This window comes from Salmo salar, chromosome ssa09, assembly GCF_905237065.1.
Source record: "Salmo salar chromosome ssa09, Ssal_v3.1, whole genome shotgun sequence".
In the NCBI taxonomy this organism is placed as follows: domain Eukaryota; kingdom Metazoa; phylum Chordata; class Actinopteri; order Salmoniformes; family Salmonidae; genus Salmo; species Salmo salar.
The window spans coordinates 73722285-73741776 of record NC_059450.1 but is presented as its reverse complement, the minus strand read 5'-3'; the positions used below and the strand labels follow the sequence as shown (position 1 = coordinate 73741776).

General features: G+C 50.7%; 1 protein-coding gene across 1 annotated transcript in view; it reads left to right on the top strand.

The window, feature by feature from the left end:
- Positions 1-19492, top strand: part of LOC106611857 (protein diaphanous homolog 1) — a 198665-nt gene that overhangs the window by 64395 nt on the left and 114778 nt on the right. The window contains 2 exon segments of the mRNA XM_045724002.1: positions 7453-7567; positions 9601-9609. Coding sequence (XP_045579958.1) covers positions 7453-7567; positions 9601-9609 — 124 coding nt within the window.

Here is a 19492-nt window from a genome sequence, read left to right as displayed (position 1 = left end):
TAGCTAGCCATTTCACATGGGTTACACCAGCCTAATCTTGGGAGTTGACAGGCTTGAAGTCATAAACGGCACAATGCATTGCGAAGGGCTGCTGGCAAACGCACGAAAGTGCTGTTTGAATGAACGCTTACGAGCCTGCTGCTGCCTACCATTGCTCAGTCAGACTGCTCTATCAAATCATAGACTTAATTATAACATAATAACACACAGAAATACGAGCCTTAGGTCATTAATATGGTCGAATCCGGAAACTATCATTTCGAAAACAAAACGTTTTTCCTGTCAGTGAAATACGGAACCGTTCCGTATTTTATCTAACGGGTGGCATCCCTAAGTCTAAATATTCCTGTTACATTGCACAACCTTCAATGTTATGTCATAATTACGTAAAATTCTGGCAAATTAGTTCGCAACGAGCCAGGCGGCCCAAACTGTTGCATATACCCTGACTGCGTGCAATGAACGCAAGAGAAGTGACAATTTCACCTGGTTAACCTGTCTGGGCCTGTGGGACGCTTGCGTCCCACCCTAATCAACAGCCAGTGGAATCGCGTCGCGCTAAATGCAAAACCTCATAAATGCTATAACTTCAATTTCTCAAACATATTACTATTTTACACCGTTTTATAGATACACCTCTCCTGAATCGAACCACGTTGTCCGATTTCAAAAAGGCTTTACAGCAAAAGCAAAACATTAGATTATGTCAGCAGAGTTCCCAGCCAGAAATAATCACACAGCCATTTTCAAAGCAACTAGATGCATCACAAATACCCAAAACACAGCTAAATGCAGCACTAACCTTTGACAATCTTCATCAGATGACACTCCTAGGACATCATGTTACACAATACATGCATTCTTTTGTTCAATAAAGGTCATATTTATATATAAAAACAGCATTTTACATCGGCGCGTGACGTTCAGAAAATCTTTTCCCTCAAATGCTTCCGATGATCAGCGCTACAATTTACAAAATTACTATTCGAAAACATTGTTAAGGACTGGGGAGTTTTTCAGGATAAAAAGAAACGGAATGGAGCAAAGCACAGGCAAAATCCTAGAGGAAAACCTGGTTCAATCTGCTTCCCACCAGACACTGGGAGATTAATTCACCTTTTCAGCAGGACAATAACCCAAAACATAATCTACACTGGAGTTCCTTACCAAGAAGTTGTTACATATTTAAGTTTTGATTCAAATATGCTTGATAACCTATGGCAAGACCTGATGGTTGTCGAGCAATGATCAACAACCACTTTGACAAATGTTACACAATCCAGGTGTGGAAAGCTCTTAGAGATTTACCCAGAAGACTAACAGCTGTAATCCCTAAGAAAGGTGCTTCTACAAAGCATTGCCTCGGGGGTGTGAATACTTAAGTAAATTAGATTTCTATATTTAATTTTCAATACATTTAGTACTTTCTAAAAACATGTTTTCACTTTGTCATTATGGGTTATTGTGAGTAGATGGGTGAGAGAGAACATTTATTTCATCCATTTTGAATTCAGGCTGTATCACAGCAAATTGTGGAATAAGTTAAGCGGTATGAATACTTTCTGTAGGCACTGTAGGTTGACCTCTCACCTCTACCCATCACTTCACTCCAATACTGCTCAAGGCCAATAACAACAACCCCCCCCATCACTGCAGCAGCGCCATCTGCACTTCTCTTCTTCATCCTCCTCTTCCTCCTCCTATCCCTCGTTACTCGGCCCAGTGAAACAATGCCATCGTCAGCCCACTCTGGCCCCTGACCCTTTTCCTTCTCTGCTGTCCACACACACACACCGCTCGGTGCTGCAGGCAGGGTGGCAAGGTGATGACCTCACGGGTGCGTTGGCTGAGCTCAGCGCTGATGGATTGCCAGGGGCCCTTAGGCTGCACACGTCTCCTAGCCGGCCGCCCTGATCTTTCTCTCTATTTTCTCTGTCTCTCTTTCTGTCTCTCTCGTTGTCTCTCTCTCTCGGCCGGCATCTCTCTCTCTCTCTCTCGGCCGGCGTCTCTCTCTCGGCCGGCGTCTCTCTCTCTCTCTCGGCCGGCGTCTCTCTCTCTCTCTCTCGGCCGGCGTCTCTCTCTCTCTCTCTCGGCCGGCGTCTCTCTCTCTCTCGGCCGGCGTCTCTCTCTCTCTCGGCCGGCGTCTCCCTCTCTCTCTCGGCCGGCGTCTCCCTCTCTCTCTCGGCCGGCGTCTCTCTCTCTCTCGGCCGGCGTCTCTCTCGGTCTCTCGGCCGGCGTCTCTCTCGTTCTCTCGGCCGGCGTCTCTCTCGTTCTCTCGGCCGGCGTCTCTCTCGGTCTCTCGGCCGGGCGTCTCTCTCTCTCTCTCTCGGCCGGCGTCTCTCTCTCTCGGCCGGGCGTCTCTCTCTCTCCGGCCGGCGTCTCTCTCTCTCGGCCGGGCGTCTCTCTCTCTCGGCCGGGCGTCTCTCTCGGTCTCTCTCTCGGCCGGGCGTCTCTCTCGGGTCTCTCTCTCGGCCGGCGTCTCTCTCGGGTCTCTCTCTCGGCCGGCGTCTCTCTCGGGTCTCTCTCTCGGCCGGCGTCTCTCTCGGGTCTCTCTCTCGGCCGGCGTCTCTCTCGGGTCTCTCTCTCGGCCGGCGTCTCTCTCGGGTCTCTCTCGGCCGGGCGTCTCTCTCGGGTCTCTCTCGGCCGGGCGTCTCTCTCTCTCGGCCGGGCGTCTCTCTCTCTCGGCCGGGCGTCTCTCTCGGTCTCTCGGCCGGCGTCTCTCTCGGTCTCTCGGCCGGCGTCTCTCTCGGTCTCTCGGCCGGCGTCTCTCTCGGTCTCTCTCTCGGCCGGCGTCTCTCTCTCTCTCTCTCGGCCGGCGTCTCTCTCGGTCTCTCGGCCGGCGTCTCTCTCGGTCTCTCGGCCGGCGTCTCTCTCGGTCTCTCTTCATAGCTTGTTTGTTTTCTCGTTGTTGTTCTCTATTTTCTCTCTCTGTCTCTCAATTCAATTCAATTCAAGGGGCTTTTTTGGCTTGGGAAACATATGTTAAGCAAGTGAGGTAGATAATATACAAAAGTGAAATAAACAATAAAAATGAACAGTAAAATGTTACACATACAGAAGTTCCAAAAGAATAAAGACATTACAAATGTCATATTATTTATATATACAGTGTTGTAACGATGTACAAAAGGGAAAATAAATAAGCATAAATATGGGTTGTAAATATGGGTTGTTTGTTCTTCACTGGTTGTCCTTTTCTTGTGGCAACAGGTGACAAATATTGCTGCTGTGATGTCACACTGTGGTATTTCACCCAATAGATATGGGAGTTTATCAAAATCGGTTTGTTTTCGAATTATTTGTGGGTCTGTGTAATCTGAGGGAAATATGTGTCTCTAATATGGTCATACATTGGGCAGGAGGTTAGGAAGTGCAGCTCAGTTTCCACCTCATTTTGTGGGCAGTGTGCACATAGCCTGTCTTCTCTTGAGAGCCAGATCTGCCTACGGCGGCTTTTCTCAATAGCAAGGCTATGCTCACTGAGTCTGTACATAGTCAAAACTTTCCTTCATTTTGGGTCCGTCACAGTGGTCAGGTATTCTGCCACTGTGTACTCTCTGTTTAGGACCAAACAGCATTCTAGTTTGCTCTGTTTTTTTGTGAATTACTTAACACATTGGAAATAATGATATTTTTGTTTTCTCATGATTTGGTTGGGTCTAATTGTGTTGCTGTCCTGGGGCTTTGTGGGGTCTGTTCGTGTTTGTGAACAGAGCCCCAGGACCTGCTTGCTTAGGGGACTCTTCTCCAGGTTCATCTCTCTGTAGGTGATGGCTTTGTTATGGAAGGTTTGGGAATCGCTTCCTTTTAGGTGGTTGTAGAATTTAACGTTTCTTATCTGGATTTTGATAATAAGCGGGTATCGGCCTAATTCTGCTCTGCATGCATTATTTGGTGTTTTACGTTGTACACTGAGGATATTTTTGCAGAATTCTGCATGTGGAGTCTCAATTTGGTGTTTGTCCCATTTAGTGAATTCTTGGTTGGTGAGCGGACCCCAGACCTCACAACCATAAAGGGTAATGGGTTCTACAACTGATTCAAGTATTTTTTGCCAGATCCTAATTGGTATGTGGAATTTGATGTTCCTTTTGATGGCATATAAGGCCCTTCTTGCCTTGTCTCTCAGCTCATTCACAGCTTTGTGGAAGTTACCTGTGGCTCTGATGTTTAGGCTGAGGTATGTATAGTTTTTTGTGTGCTTTAGGGCAACGGTGTCTAGATGGAATTTGTATTTGTGGTCCTGACAACTAGACCTTTTTTGGAACACCATTATTTTGGTCTTACTGAGATTTACTATCAGGGCTCAGGTCTGGCAGAATCTGTGCAGAAGATCTAGGTGCTGCTGTAGGCCCTCTTTGGTTGGGGACAGAAGCACTAGATCATCAGCAAACAGTAGACACTTGACTTCAGATTCTAGTAGGGTGAGGCCGGGTGCTGCAGACTGTTCTAGTGCCCTCGCCAATTCCTTGATATATGTTGAAGAGGGTGGGGCTTAAGCTGCCTCCCTGTCTCACCTTATGGCCCTGTGGGAAGAATGTGTGTTTTTTGCCTATTTTAACCGCACACTTGTTGTTTGTGTACATGGATTTTATAATGTTGTATGCTTTACTTCTTGCTCTTTTCTCTCTTTCTCTCTCTGTGTCTCTTTCTCTCTCTGTGTCTCTTTCTCTCTCTGTGTCTCTTTCTCTCTCTGTGTCTCTTTCTCTCTCTGTGTCTCTCTCTCTGTGTCTCTCTCTCTGTGTCTCTCTCTCTGTGTCTCTCTCTCTGTGTCTCTCTCTCTGTCTCTTTCTCTCTCTGTGTCTCTCTCTCTCTCTGTGTCTCTTTCTCTCTCTGTGTCTCTCTCTCTCTCTGTGTCTCTCTCTCTGTGTCTCTTTCTCTCTCTGTGTCTCTTTCTCTCTCTGTGTCTCTTTCTCTCTCTGTGTCTCTTTCTCTCTCTGTGTCTCTTTCTCTCTCTGTGTCTCTTTCTCTCTCTGTGTCTCTCTCTGTCTCTTTCTCTCTCTGTGTCTCTTTCTCTCTCTGTGTCTCTTTCTCTCTCTGTGTCTCTCTCTCTCTCTGTGTCTCTCTCTCTGTGTCTCTCTCTGTGTCTCTTTCTCTGTGTCTCTCTCTCTCTCTCTCTGTCTCTTTCTCTGTGTCTCTTTCTCTGTGTCTCTTTCTCTGTGTCTCTTTCTCTGTGTCTCTCTCTCTGTGTCTCTCTTTCTCTGTGTCTCTCTTTCTCTGTGTCTCTCTCTCTGTCTCTGGTTCTCTGATTCGCTCTCTCGCTCTGTCTCTCTGGTTTTCTGTCTCTCTGGTTTTCTGTCTCTCTGGTTTTCTGTCTCTCTGGTTTTCTGTCTCTCTGGTTTTCTGTCTCTCTGGTTTTCTGTCTCTCTGGTTTTCTGTCTCTCTGGTTCTCTGATTCGCTCTCTCGCTCTGGTTCTTGCTCTGTCTCTGGTTCTCTCTGTGTCTCTCTGGTTCTCTCTGTGTCTCTCTGGTTCTCTCTGTGTCTCTCTGGTTCTCTCTGTGTCTCTCTGGTTCTCTCTGTGTCTCTCTGGTTCTCTCTGTGTCTCTCTGGTTCTCTCTGTGTCTCTCTGGTTCTCTCTGTGTCTCTCTGGTTCTCTCTGTGTCTCTCTGGTTCTCTCTGTGTCTCTCTCTGTCTCTTTCTCTCTCTGTGTCTCTTTCTCTCTCTGTGTCTCTCTCTCTGTGTCTCTCTCTGTGTCTCTTTCTCTGTGTCTCTCTCTCTCTCTGTGTCTCTTTCTCTGTGTCTCTCTTTCTCTGTGTCTCTCTCTCTCTGGTTCTCTCTGGTTCTCTCTGTGTCTCTCTGGTTCTCTCTGTGTCTCTCTGTGTCTCTCTGTGTCTCTCTCGTTCTCTCTGGTTCTCTCTGTGTCTCTCTGGTTCTCTCTGTGTCTCTCTGGTTCTCTCTGTGTCTCTCTGGTTCTCTCTGTGTCTCTCTGGTTCTCTCTGTGTCTCTCTGGTTCTCTCTGTGTCTCTCTGTGTCTCTGTCGTTCTCTCTGTGTCTCTGTCGTTCTCTCTGTGTCTCTCGTTCTCTCTGGTTCTCTCTGTGTCTCTCTGTGTCTCTCTCGTTCTCTCTGTGTCTCTCTCGTTCTCTCTGTCTCTCTCTCTGAAGGCAGTTTATTATGAGTTGGTGATTGTTGGAAGAGAGAGAAGAAAATGAGCAATATAGCTAGAAAAAAGAGAGAGGAGGATGAAGGAGGGGAAGATAACGGGGGGGAGGGGGATAAAAGGGATAGGAGGAGGATAAAGGGGGAGAGGAGGGGAGGGTAAAGGGGGGGAGAGGGGTGATAAAAGGGATAGGAGGAGGATAAAGGGGGAAAGGAGGGGAGGGTAAAGGGGGGAGAGGGGGGATAAAAGGGATAGGAGGAGGATAAAGGGGGAAAGGAGGGGGAGAGGAGGGGAGGATAAAGGGGGGAGAGGGGGGATAAAAAGGCGATAGGAGGGGAAGATAAAGGGGGAGGGGGGGAGATAAAGGGGGAGAAGAGGGGAGGATAAAGGGGAGGATAAAGGGGAGAAGAGGAGGATGATAAAGGGGAGGGGAGGATAAAAGGGGAGAGGAGGGGGGATAAAGGGAATGGAATCCTTGCTCTCTCTCTGAAGGAGAATGAGGAGTAGGGAAATGACTAGCTTGCTCCTCTCCTCCGTGTCTCTCTCCATCCTCTTTCAGCACCCTGGTCCTCCTGCTCAGTCTCTGTCCTTCTCCTCTCCTCCTCCGTGTCTCTCTCCATCCTCTTTCAGCACCCTGGTCCTCCTGCTCAGTCTCTGTCCTTCTCCTCTCCTCCTCCGTGTCTCTCTCCATCCTCTTTCAGCGCCCTGGTCCTCCTGCTCTTCCTCTGTCCTTCTCCTCTCCTCCTCCGTGTCTCTCTCCATCCTCTTTCAGCGCCCTGGTCCTCCTGCTCTTCCTCTGTCCTTCTCCTCTCCTCCTCCGTGTCTCTCTCCATCCTCTTTCAGCGCCCTGGTCCTCCTGCTCAGTCTCTGTCCTTCTCCTCTCCTCCTCCGTGTCTCTCTCCATCCTCTTTCAGCACCCTGGTCCTCCTGCTCAGTCTCTGTCCTTCTCCTCTCCTCCTCCGTGTCTCTCTCCATCCTCTTTCAGCGCCCTGGTCCTCCTGCTCTTACTCTGTCCTTCTCCTCTCCTCCTCCGTGTCTCTCTCCATCCTCTTTCAGCGCCCTGGTCCTCCTGCTCTTCCTCTGTCCTTCTCCTCTCCTCCTCCGTGTCTCTCTCCATCCTCTTTCAGCGCCCTGGTCCTCCTGCTCTTCCTCTGTCCTTCTCCTCTCCTCCTCCGTGTCTCTCTCCATCCTCTTTCAGCACCCTGGTCCTCCTGCTCTTTCTCTGTCCTTCTCCCACTTGATTGCTGGATTTATGGATGAATGTTTTTTTGCTAAATTGCACAGAGTGGTTGATGAAAGGATTCGTGAGGCATTTATCTCTCTCTCCCCTCTCTCTCTCTCTGTTTGTAACAGATTGGATATGAGGATCTGTCTGAAACCAGTTTCTGGACTAAGACCAAAGAGGATCGCTATGAGAACAACGAGCTGTTCACCAAACTGACCCTGGCCTTCTCCTCCCAGACCAAGAGTGAGTGTCACCCCGTGCACGTGTGTTTATGCAGGCATGTGTGTCACCCCGTGCACGTGTGTTTATGCAGGCCTGTGTGTCGCCCCGTGCACGTGTGTTTATGCAGGCCTGTGTGTCGCCCCGTGCACGTGTGTTTATGCAGGCCTGTGTGTCACCCCGTGCACGTGTGTTTATGCAGGCCTGTGTGTCACCCCGTGCACGTGTGTTTATGCAGGCCTGTGTGTCGCCCCGTGCACGTGTGTTTATGCAGGCCTGTGTGTCGCCCCGTGCACGTGTGTTTATGCAGGCCTGTGTGTCGCCCCGTGCACGTGTGTTTATGCAGGCCTGTGTGTCACCCCGTGCACGTGTGTTTATGCAGGCCTGTGTGTCGCCCCGTGCACGTGTGTTTATGCAGGCCTGTGTGTCGCCCCGTGCACGTGTGTTTATGCAGGCCTGTGTGTCGCCCCGTGCACGTGTGTTTATGCAGGCCTGTGTGTCGCCCCGTGCACGTGTGTTTATGCAGGCCTGTGTGTCGCCCCGTGCACGTGTGTTTATGCAGGCCTGTGTGTCACCCCGTGCACGTGTGTTTATGCAGGCCTGTGTGTCACCCCGTGCACGTGTGTTTATGCAGGCCTGTGTGTCGCCCCGTGCACGTGTGTTTATACAGGCCTGTGTGTCGCCCCGTGCACGTGTGTTTATGCAGGCCTGTGTGTCGCCCCGTGCACGTGTGTTTATGCAGGCCTGTGTGTCGCCCCGTGCACGTGTGTTTATGCAGGCCTGTGTGTCGCCCCGTGCACGTGTGTTTATGCAGGCCTGTGTGTCACCCCGTGCACGTGTGTTTATGCAGGCCTGTGTGTCACCCCGTGCACGTGTGTTTATGCAGGCCTGTGTGTCGCCCCCGTGCACGTGTGTTTATGCAGGCCTGTGTGTCGCCCCGTGCACGTGTGTTTATGCAGGCCTGTGTGTCACCCCGTGCACGTGTGTTTATGCAGGCCTGTGTGTCACCCCGTGCACGTGTGTTTATGCAGGCCTGTGTGTCGCCCCGTGCACGTGTGTTTATGCAGGCCTGTGTGTCGCCCCGTGCACGTGTGTTTATGCAGGCCTGTGTGTCGCCCCGTGCACGTGTGTTTATGCAGGCCTGTGTGTCACCCCGTGCACGTGTGTTTATGCAGGCCTGTGTGTCACCCCGTGCACGTGTGTTTATGCAGGCCTGTGTGTCGCCCCGTGCACGTGTGTTTATGCAGGCCTGTGTGTCGCCCCGTGCACGTGTGTTTATGCAGGCCTGTGTGTCGCCCCGTGCACGTGTGTTTATGCAGGCCTGTGTGTCGCCCCGTGCACGTGTGTTTATGCAGGCATGTGTGTCACCCCGTGCACGTGTGTTTATGCAGGCCTGTGTGTCACCCCGTGCACGTGTGTTTATGCAGGCCTGTGTGTCACCCCGTGCACGTGTGTTTATGCAGGCCTGTGTGTCACCCCGTGCACGTGTGTTTATGCAGGCCTGTGTGTCACCCCGTGCACGTGTGTTTATGCAGGCCTGTGTGTCACCCCGTGCACGTGTGTTTATGCAGGCCTGTGTGTCACCCCGTGCACGTGTGTTTATGCAGGCCTGTGTGTCACCCCGTGCACGTGTGTTTATGCAGGCATGTGTGTCACCCCGTGCACGTGTGTTTATGCAGGCCTGTGTGTCGCCCCGTGCACGTGTGTTTATGCAGGCATGTGTGTCACCCCGTGCACGTGTTTTTATGCAGGCCTGTGTGTCGCCCCGTGCACGTGTGTTTATGCAGGCATGTGTGTCACCCCGTGCACGTGTGTTTATGCAGGCATGTGTGTCACCCCGTGCACGTGTGTTTATGCAGGCATGTGTGTCACCCCGTGCACGTGTGTTTATGCAGGCCTGTGTGTCCTGTGGCTCATGTGTCCCTGCCTGACAGCAGTGCACTTGTCTCAGTAAAGTTGACTTACTAATGATGATGGATTTTTCTCCTGCTCCATCTCTCTCTCCCTTTCTCTCTCTCTTTCTCTCTCTCTCCATGTCCATTCCATCCATCCCACAGCCTCCAAAGGTAAGAACACACAAATGATGTTGGGCACAAGGGCTGGTGTGTGTGTGTGTGTGTGTGTGTGTGTGTGTGTGTGTGTGTGTGTTGTTTTGGCCTTGTGTTGTCTCATTCTGAGAGACAGAGTACTCACTGGGTAAAATGGATTGGGATTGGAGGAGGAAGGGATGGGGAGGAGGAAGGGATGAGGGGGAAGGAAGGGATGGGGGGAGGAGGAAGGGAAGGGGATGGGGGGAGGAGGAAGGGAAGGGGATGGGGGGAGGAGGAAGGGATGGGGGGAGGAGGAAGGGATGGGGGAGGAGGGTGGGGAGGAGGAAGGGATGGGGGAGGAGGAAGGGGTGGGGAGAGGAGGAAGGGGTAGGGAGGGGTTACAGATGCCCTGTGGCTAGCCACCTGGTGTCCTGGCACAGAGCACTGTCATAGTGTCACACACAGACACACACACTACCCACACACCTGTCCAGATCCTCCTGTCACCTTGTTCCTGTGTCCCTGAACCTGCTGCTCCATATTCATCATTACAGCTAACTGACCTTCAGCTGCAATGCAATCAGAATACACGTACTGGCTCACTCTTAGACACGTGCACCTAGTCCTCCACATACACCCAAACACACACACCCGCTCTCAGGTTGTCCGAGTTTTTGAAATGTCAAGGTTGTCAGCTGTCCCATCAACATTCACCTGTAGAGTGGTTAAGGTCTGCTGTCAGTCTGTGATTCGTTAGCATGCCTCTGGTCCCTCCGTGTGATTGGCTGAGACACTGCTGCCCCATTTGATGTCGGATAACCTTTTCTGATATCTGACTGTAAACACACTGCCCTTTTCAATAGCTCCAACTGTGTGTGTGTGAGTCAATAAGTATTCAACCCCTTTGTTATGACAAGCCTAAATAAGTTCAGGAGTAACAAGTCACATAATAAGTTGCATGGACACACACTGTTTCAATAATAGTGTTTAACATGATTTTTGAATGACTACCTCGTCTCTGTACCCAACACATACAATTATCTGTAAGGTCCCTCAGTCGAGCAGGGAATTTCAAACACAGATTCAACCACAAAGACCAGGGAGGTTTTCCAATGCTTCACAAGGAAGGGCACCTGTTGGTAGATTGGTTAAATCAAATAATAGCAGACCTTGAATATATTAATTGCACTTTGGATGGTGTATCAATACACCCAGGCATTACAAAGATACAGGCATCCTTCCTAACTCAGTTGCCGGAGAGGAAGGAAACCACTCAGGGAATTCACCATGAAGGTAATGGTCACTTTAAAACAGTTACAGAGTTGAATGGCTGTGATCAAATCATTGGTCACAAACACATGGTCAGCAGATGTTAATGAGAGTGTAGTGAAATACTTGTGCTTCTAGTTCTGACCGTGCAGTAATATCTAACAAGTAATCCCCAAACAACTACCTAATACACACAAATCTAAAGGAATGGAATATGTACATATAAATATATGGGTAGGAGAACTGAGGATGGATCAACAACATTGTAGTTACTCCACAATACTAACCTAATTGACTGAGTGAAAAGAAGGAAGCCTGTACAGAATAGAATTATTCCATAACATGCATCCTGTTTGCAATAGAGGTAGACCGATTATGATTTTTCAACGCCGATACCGATTATTGGAGGACCAAAAAAAAAAACTGATTAATCGGCCGATTTAAATAAATAACAAATGTTTTATTTGTAATAATGACAATTACAACAATACTGAATGAACACTTATTTTAACTTAATATAATACATCTATAAAATCAATTTAGCCTCAAATAAATAATGAAACATGTTCAATTTGTTTTAAATAATGCAAAAACAAAGTGTTGGAGAAGAAAGTAAAAGTGCAATATGTGCCATGTAAGAAATCTAACGTTTAAGTTCCTTGCTCAGAACATGAGAACATATGAAAGCTGGTGGTTCCTTTTAACATGAGTCTTCAATATTCCCAGGTAAGATGTTTTATGTTGTAGTTATTATAGGAATTATAGGACTATTTTTCTCTATACGATTTGTATTTCATATACCTTTTGACTATTGGATGTTCTTATAGGCACTTTAGTATTGCCAGTGTAACAGTATAGCTTCCGTCCCTCTCCTCGCTCCTACCTGGGCTTGAACCAGGAACACATCGACAAAAGCCACCCTCGAAGCAGCGTTACCCATGTAGAGCAAGGGGAAACAACTACTCCAAGTCTCAGAGCGAGTGACGTTTGAAACGCTATTAGCACGCACCCGGCTAACTAGCTAGCCATTTCACATGGGTTACACCAGCCTAATCTTGGGAGTTGACAGGCTTGAAGTCATAAACAGCGCAATGCATTGCGAAGGGCTGCTGGCAAACGCACGAAAGTGCTGTTTGAATGAATGCTTACAAGCCTGCTGCTGCCTACCATCGCTCAGTCAGACTGCTCTATCAAATCATAGACTTAATTATAATATAATAACACACAGAAATACAAGCCTTAGGTCATTAATATGGTCGAATCCGGAAACTATCATCTCGAAAACAAAATGTTATTCCTGTTACATTGCACAACCTTCAATGTTATGTCATAATTACGTAAAATTCTGGCAAATTAGTTCGCAACGAACCAGGCGGCCCAAACTGTTGCATATACCCTGACTGCGTGCAATGAACGCAAAATGACACAATTTAACCTGGTTAATATTGCCTGCTAACCTGGATTTCTTTTAGCTAAATATGCAGGTTTTAAAATATATACTTCTGTGTATTGATTTTAAGAAAGGCATTGATGTTCATGGTTAGGTACAGTCGTGCAACGATTGTGCTTTTTTTGCAAATGCACTTTTGTTAAATCATCCCACTTTTGGCGAAGTCGGCTGTCTTTGTTAGGAAGAAATAGTCTTCACAGTTCGCAACGAGCCAAGTGGCCCAAACTGCTGCATATACCCTGACTCTGTTTGCACATTTTCCCAAGTTAAAAGAAATTCATGTTATCAGGCAATATTAACTAAATATGCAGGTTTAAAAATATATACTTGTGTATTGATTTTAAGAAAGGCATTGATGTTTATGGTTGGAGCAACGTGTACCTAAGCGATTATATGCAACGCAGGACAGGCTAGATAAACTAGTAATATCATCAACCATGTGTAGTTAACTAGTGATTATGATTGATTGATTGTTTTTTATAAGATACGTTTAATGCTAGCTAGCAACTTACCTTGGCTTCTTACTGCATTCGCGTAACAGGCAGGCTCCTCGTGGAGTGCAATGTAAAGCAGGTGGTTAGAGCGTTGGACTAGTTAACCGTAAGGTTGCAAGAGTGAATCCCTAAGCTGACAAGGTAAAAATCTGTCATTCTGCCCCTGAACAAGGCAGTTAACCCACCGTTCCTAGGCCGTCATTGAAAATAAGATTGTGTTCTTAACTGACTTGCCTAGTTAAATAAAGGTCTAAAAAAAAAAAATTTTAAGCGGCCAAGTCGGCGTCCAAAAATACCGATTTCCGATTGTTATGAAAACTTGAAATCGGCCCTAATTAATCGGCCATTACGATTTATCGGTCGACCTCCTAGTTTGCAACAAGGCACTAAAATAATAGTGGCAAAAGTGGAAAAGCAATTCATTTTTTGTCCTGAATAAAAAGTTATGTTTGGGACAAATCCAATACAACACATTACTGAGTACCACTCCATATTTTCAAGGATATACTAGTGGCTGCATCATGTTATTGGTATGCTTGTTATTGTTAAGGACTGGGGAGTTTTTCAGGATAAAATGAAACGGAATGGAGCAAAGCACAGGCAAAATCCTAGAGGAAAACCTGGTTCAATCTGCTTCCCACCAGACACTGGGAGATAAATTCACCTTTTCAGCAGGACAATAACCCAAAACATAATCTACACTGGAGTTGCTTACCAAGAAGTTGTTACATATTTAAGTTTTGATTCAAATATGCTTGATAACCTATGGCAAGACCTGATGGTTGTCGAGCAATGATCAACAACCACTTTGACAAATGTTACACAATCCAGGTGTGGAAAGCTCTTAGAGATTTACCCAGAAGACTAACAGCTGTAATCCCTAAGAAAGGTCCTTCTACAAAGCATTGCCTCGGGGGTGTGAATACTTAAGTAAATTAGATTTCTATATTTAATTTTCAATACATTTAGTACTTTCTAAAAACATGTTTTCACTTTGTCATTATGGGTTATTGTGAGTAGATGGGTGAGAGAGAACATTTATTTCATCCATTTTGAATTCAGGCTGTATCACAGCAAATTGTGGAATAAGTTAAGCGGTATGAATACTTTCTGTAGGCACTGTAGGTTGACCTCTCACCTCTACCCATCACTTCACTCCAATACTGCTCAAGGCCAATAACAACAACCCCCCCCATCACTGCAGCAGCGCCATCTGCACTTCTCTTCTTCATCCTCCTCTTCCTCCTCCTATCCCTCGTTACTCGGCCCAGTGAAACAATGCCATCGTCAGCCCACTCTGGCCCCTGACCCTTTTCCTTCTCTGCTGTCCACACACACACACCGCTCGGTGCTGCAGGCAGGGTGGCAAGGTGATGACCTCACGGGTGCGTTGGCTGAGCTCAGCGCTGATGGATTGCCAGGGGCCCTTAGGCTGCACACGTCTCCTAGCCGGCCGCCCTGATCTTTCTCTCTCTCTGTGTGTCTCTCTCTCTCTCTGGTTCTGTCTTTCTGTGTCTCTCTCTCTTTCTCTCTCTCGTTCTCTGTCTCTCTTGTTCTCTGTATGTGTGTCTCTCTCTCGGTCTCTCTCGGTCAGTGTCTTTCTCGGTCTCTCCCTCTTCATTCTCGGTCTCATTCTCGGTCTCTGCTCTCTGAGCAACCGTATGTTATATAGTTAGTGTGTTGAAGTGGATGTGTGGTGGTGCTTCTGGAAACCCATATCTCACTCTTCTCCCTGAAGTGTGTGAGATTCTGGCTATAATTTCTCTACTTTGAAGCGTTTGTGTCGGCTCTTTCTCTTTTAATATTCCTCTCTTCTCCCTATCTTCAGTGTTTTCTTCTGTTCTGCCTTTTTTGGCAGCTAGCACAGTGATAGATAGCAGGGGCCTTTTGATGTCTGCACCTCCGATATGCCAATTAGCCAGAGAGATGGAGGGAGATGGAAGAAGACGGGGGAGAGGGAAGGAGAGCGGGGGGAGAGGGAAGGAGAGAGGGGGGAGAGGGAAGAAGAATTGGGAGAGGGAAGGAGAGGGGGGGAATAGGGAAGGAGAGGGGAGGAATAGGGAAGGAGAGAGGGGGGAATAGGGAAGGAGGGGGGAGAATAGGGAAGGAGAGGGGGGATAATGAAGAAGAGGGGGGGAATAGGGAAGGAGGGGGGGAATAGGGAAGGAGAGGGGGGGAATAGGGAAGGAGAGGGGGGGAATAGGGAAGGAGAGGGGGGAATAGGGAAGGAGAGGGGGGATTAGGGAAGGAGAGGGGGGAATAGGGAAGGAGAGGGGGGAATAGGGAAGGAGAGGGGGGAAATAGGGAAGGAGAGGGGAGGAATAGGGAAGGAGAGGGGGGGAATAGGGAAGGAGAGGGGGGGATAGGGAAGGAGAGGGGGGGATTAGGGAAGGAGAGGGGGGAAATGGGGAAGGAGAGGGGGGAATAGGGAAGGAGAGGGGAGGAATAGGGAAGGAGAGGGGGGGAATAGGGAAGGAGAGGGGGGATTAGGGAAGGAGTGGGGGGTAATAGGGAAGGAGAGGGGGGAATAGGGAAGGAGAGGGGGGCGATTAGGGAAGGAGAGGGGGGAATAGGGAAGGAGAGGGGGGAAATAGGGAAGGAGAGGGGGGAATAGGGAAGGAGAGGGGGGGAATAGGGAAGGAGAGGGGGGAAATAGGGAAGGAGAGGGGGGGATAGGGAAGGAGAGGGGGGATTAGGGAAGGAGAGGGGGGAAATGGGGAAGGAGAGGGGGGAATAGGGAAGGAGAGGGGAGGAATAGGGAAGGAGAGGGGGGGAATAGGGAAGGAGAGGGGGGGATTAGGGAAGGAGTGGGGGGGTAATAGGGAAGGAGAGGGGGGAATAGGGAAGGAGAGGGGGGGCGATTAGGGAAGGAGAGGGGGGAATAGGGAAGGAGAGGGGGGAAATAGGGAAGGAGAGGGGGGAATAGGGAAGGAGAGGGGGGAATAGGGAAGGAGAGGGGGGAAATAGGGAAGGAGAGGGGAGGAATAGGGAAGGAGAGGGGGGAAATAGGGAAGGAGAGGGGGGGAATAGGGAAGGAGAGGGGGGGGAATAGGGAAGGAGAGGGGGGAAATAGGGAAGGAGAGGGGGGGAATAGAGAGAGAGAGAGAGAGAGATGCGTAGACTCTCCATCTCATCCTCTTCTTCTCTTGGTGGTCCTCTCTCTACATCTCCTCTTCTTCCCTTGGTGGTGGGTGCATTATTATAGCTAGGCAGTACAGTCGTAGGGAGAAGATAGAGCATTGTTAGAAAACACCATTTAATGCTCCACATTGTGTGAGTTTTGGGATGAGGTGTAGAGAGATGCAGTGGGAGGAGGAGATGGAGAAGTAAGAGGTAGACGGACCCCTCTGTCTTTTCTCTCTCCTTCTCCCCCCTCCTTCCGTCTCTCATCTCTCCTCCACCCTTCTTCCCTCGCTCATCTCTCCTCCCCCCTCCTTCCGTCTCTCATCTCTCCTCCACCCTTCTTCCCTCGCTCATCTCTCCTCCACCCTCCTTCCCTCGCTCATCTCTCCTCCACCCTCCTTCCCTCGCTCATCTCTCCTCCACCCTTCTTCCCTCGCTCATCTCTCCTCCACCCTCCTTCCCTCGCTCATCTCTCCCACCAGCTGTGTGGTTGTTTTCAGTTATTCCCATCGGAGGAGTCACAGGGAAACATTTATTTACCACAGAAGAAAGTGTTGTGTGATCGGTGTGTGTGTTAATCAACACATGGGCAGCCCTATCTGTGTGGTGATGTAGGTGTCTATTGTGTGGGTGATGTAGTTGTCTATGGTGTGGGTGATGTAGGTGTCTATGGTGTGGGTGATGTAGGTGTCTATGGTGTGGGTGATGTAGGTGTCTATGGTGTGGGTGATGTAGGTGTCTATGGTGTGGGTGATGTAGGTGTCTATGGCGTGGGTGATGTAGGTGTCTATGGCGTGGGTGATGTAGGTGTCTATGGCGTGGGTGATGTAGGTGTCTATGGTGTGGGTGATGTAGGTGTCTATGGTGTGGGTGATGTAGGTGTCTACGGTGTGGGTGATGTAGGTGTCTACGGCGTGGGTGATGTAGGTGTCTACGGCGTGGGTGATGTAGGTGTCTATGGCGTGGGTGATGTAGGTGTCTGCGGTGTGTCTGCGGCGTAGGTGTCTGCGGTGTGTATGTGGCGTGGGTGGTGTAGGGGTGTATTCGGCGTCGGTGGTGTAGGGGTGTCTATGGCGTGGGTGGTGTAGGTGTCTGCGGCGTGGGTGGTGTCGGTGGGTGGTGTAGGTGTCTGCAGCGTGGGTGGTGTCGGTGTCTGCGGCGTGGGTGGTGTAGGGGTGTCTGCGGCGTCGGTGTTGTAGGTGTCTATGGCGTGTCTGTTGTGGTTGATGTAGGTGTCTGCGGCGTGGGTGGTGTAGGTGTCTGCGGCGTGGGTAGTGTAGGGGTGTATTCGGCGTCGGTGGTGTAGGGGTGTCTATGGCGTGGGTGTCTGCGGCGTGGGTAGTGTAGGGGTGTCTGCGGCGTCGGTGGTGTAGGGGTGTATTCGGCGTCAGTGGTGTAGGGGTGTCTATGGCGTGGGTGTCTGCGGCGTGGGTGGTGTAGGTGTCTGCGGCGTGGGTGGTGTAGGTGTCTGCGGCGTGGGTGGTGTAGGTGTCTGCGGCGTGGGTGGTGTAGGTGTCTGTGGCGTGGGTGGTGTAGGTGTCTGTGGCGTGGGTGGTGTAGGGGTGTCTGCGGCGTGGGTGGTGTAGGTGTCTATGGCGTGGGTGGTGTAGGTGTCTATGGTGTGGGTGGTGTAGGTGTCTATGGCGTGTCTGTTGTGGGTGGTGTCGGTGTCTGCGGCGTGGGTGGTGTAGGTGTCTATGGCATGGGTGTCTGCAGCGTGGGTGATGTAGGGGTGTCTGCGGCGTGGGTGGTTTAGGGGTGTCTGGTGTAGGGGTGTCTATGGCGTGGGTGGTGTAGGGGTGTCTGCGGCATGGGTGGTGTAGGGGTGTCTGTGGCGTGGGTGGTATAGGTGTCTGCGGCATGGATGGTGTAGGGGTGTCTGTGGTGTAGGGGTGTCTGTGGTGTAGGGGTGTCTGCGGCGTGGGTGGTGTAGGGGTGTCTGTGGCGTGGGTGGTGTAAGGGTGTCTGCGACGTGGGTGGTGTGGGGGTGTCTGCGGTGTAGGGGTGTCTGCGGCGTGGGTGGCGTAGGGGTGTCTGCGGCGTGGGTGGTGTCGCGGTGTCTGTGGTGTGGGTGGTGTAGGGGTGTCTGTGGCGTGGGTGGTGTAGGGGTGTCTGCGGCATGGGGGGTGTAGGTGTCTATGGTGTGGGTGGTGTAGGTGTCTATGGCGTGTCTGTTGTGGGTGGTGTAGGTGTGGGTGGTGTGGGTGGTGTAGGTGTCTATGGCGTGTCTGTTGTGGGTGGTGTCGGTGTCTGCGGCGTGGGTGGTGTAGGTGTCTATGGCATGGGTGTCTGCGGCGTGGGTGATGTAGGGGTGTCTGCGGCGTGGGTGGTTTAGGGGTGTCTGTGGTGTAGGAGTGTCTATGGCTTGGGTGGTGTAGGGATGTCTGTGCGTGGGTGGTATAGGTGTCTGCGGCATGGATGGTGTAGGGGTGTGTGGTGTAGGGGTGTCTGCGGCGTGGGTGGTGTAAGGGTGTCTGCGGCATGGGTGGTGTAGGGGTGTCTGTGGTGTAGGGGTGTCTGCGGCGTGGGTGGTGTAGGGGTGTCTGTGGCGTGGGTGGTGTAAGGGTGTCTGCGGCGTGGGTGGTGTAGGGGTGTCTGCGGTGTAGGGGTGTCTGCGGCGTGGGTGGCGTAGGGGTGTCTGCGGCGTGGGTGGTGTCGCGGTGTCTGTGGTGTGGGTGGTGTAGGGGTGTCTGTGGCGTGGGTGGTGTAGGGGTGTCTGCGGCATGGGGGGTGTAGGTGTCTATGGTGTGGGTGGTGTAGGTGTCTATGGCGTGTCTGTTGTGGGTGGTGTAGGTGTGGGTGGTGTGGGTGGTGTAGGTGTCTATGGCGTGTCTGTTGTGGGTGGTGTCGGTGTCTGCGGCGTGGGTGGTGTAGGTGTCTATGGCATGGGTGTCTGCGGCGTGGGTGATGTAGGGGTGTCTGCGGCGTGGGTGGTTTAGGGGTGTCTGTGGTGTAGGAGTGTCTATGGCTTGGGTGGTGTAGGGGTGTCTGTGCGTGGGTGGTATAGGTGTCTGCGGCATGGATGGTGTAGGGGTGTCTGTGGTGTAGGGGTGTCTGCGGCGTGGGTGGTGTAAGGGTGTCTGCGGCATGGGTGGTGTAGGGGTGTCTGTGGTGTAGGGGTGTCTGCGGCGTGGGTGGTGTAAGGGTGTCTGCGGCGTGGGTGGTGTTGGTGTCTGTGGTGTAGGGGTGTCTGCGGTGTAGGGGTGTCTGCGGCGTGGGTGCCGTAGGGGTGTCTGCGGTGTGGGTGGTGTGGGGGTGTCTACGGTGTGGGTGGCGTCGCGGTGTCTGTGGTGTAGGGGTGTCTGCGGCATGGGTGGTGTATGGGTGGTGTCTATGGTGTGGGTGGTGTAGGGGTGTCTATGGTGTAAGGGTTGCTGTGGTGTAGGGGTGTCTGCGGCGTGGGTGGTGTAGGGGTGTCTGGTGTCTGTGGTGTAGGGGTGTCTATGGCGTGGGTGGTGTATGGGTGTCTGCGGCATGGGTGGTGTAGGTGTCTGCGGCGTGGGTGGTGTATGGGTGTCTATGGTGTGGGTGGTGTAGGGGTGTCTGCAGCGTGGGTGGTGTAGGGGTGTCTGTGGTGTAGGGG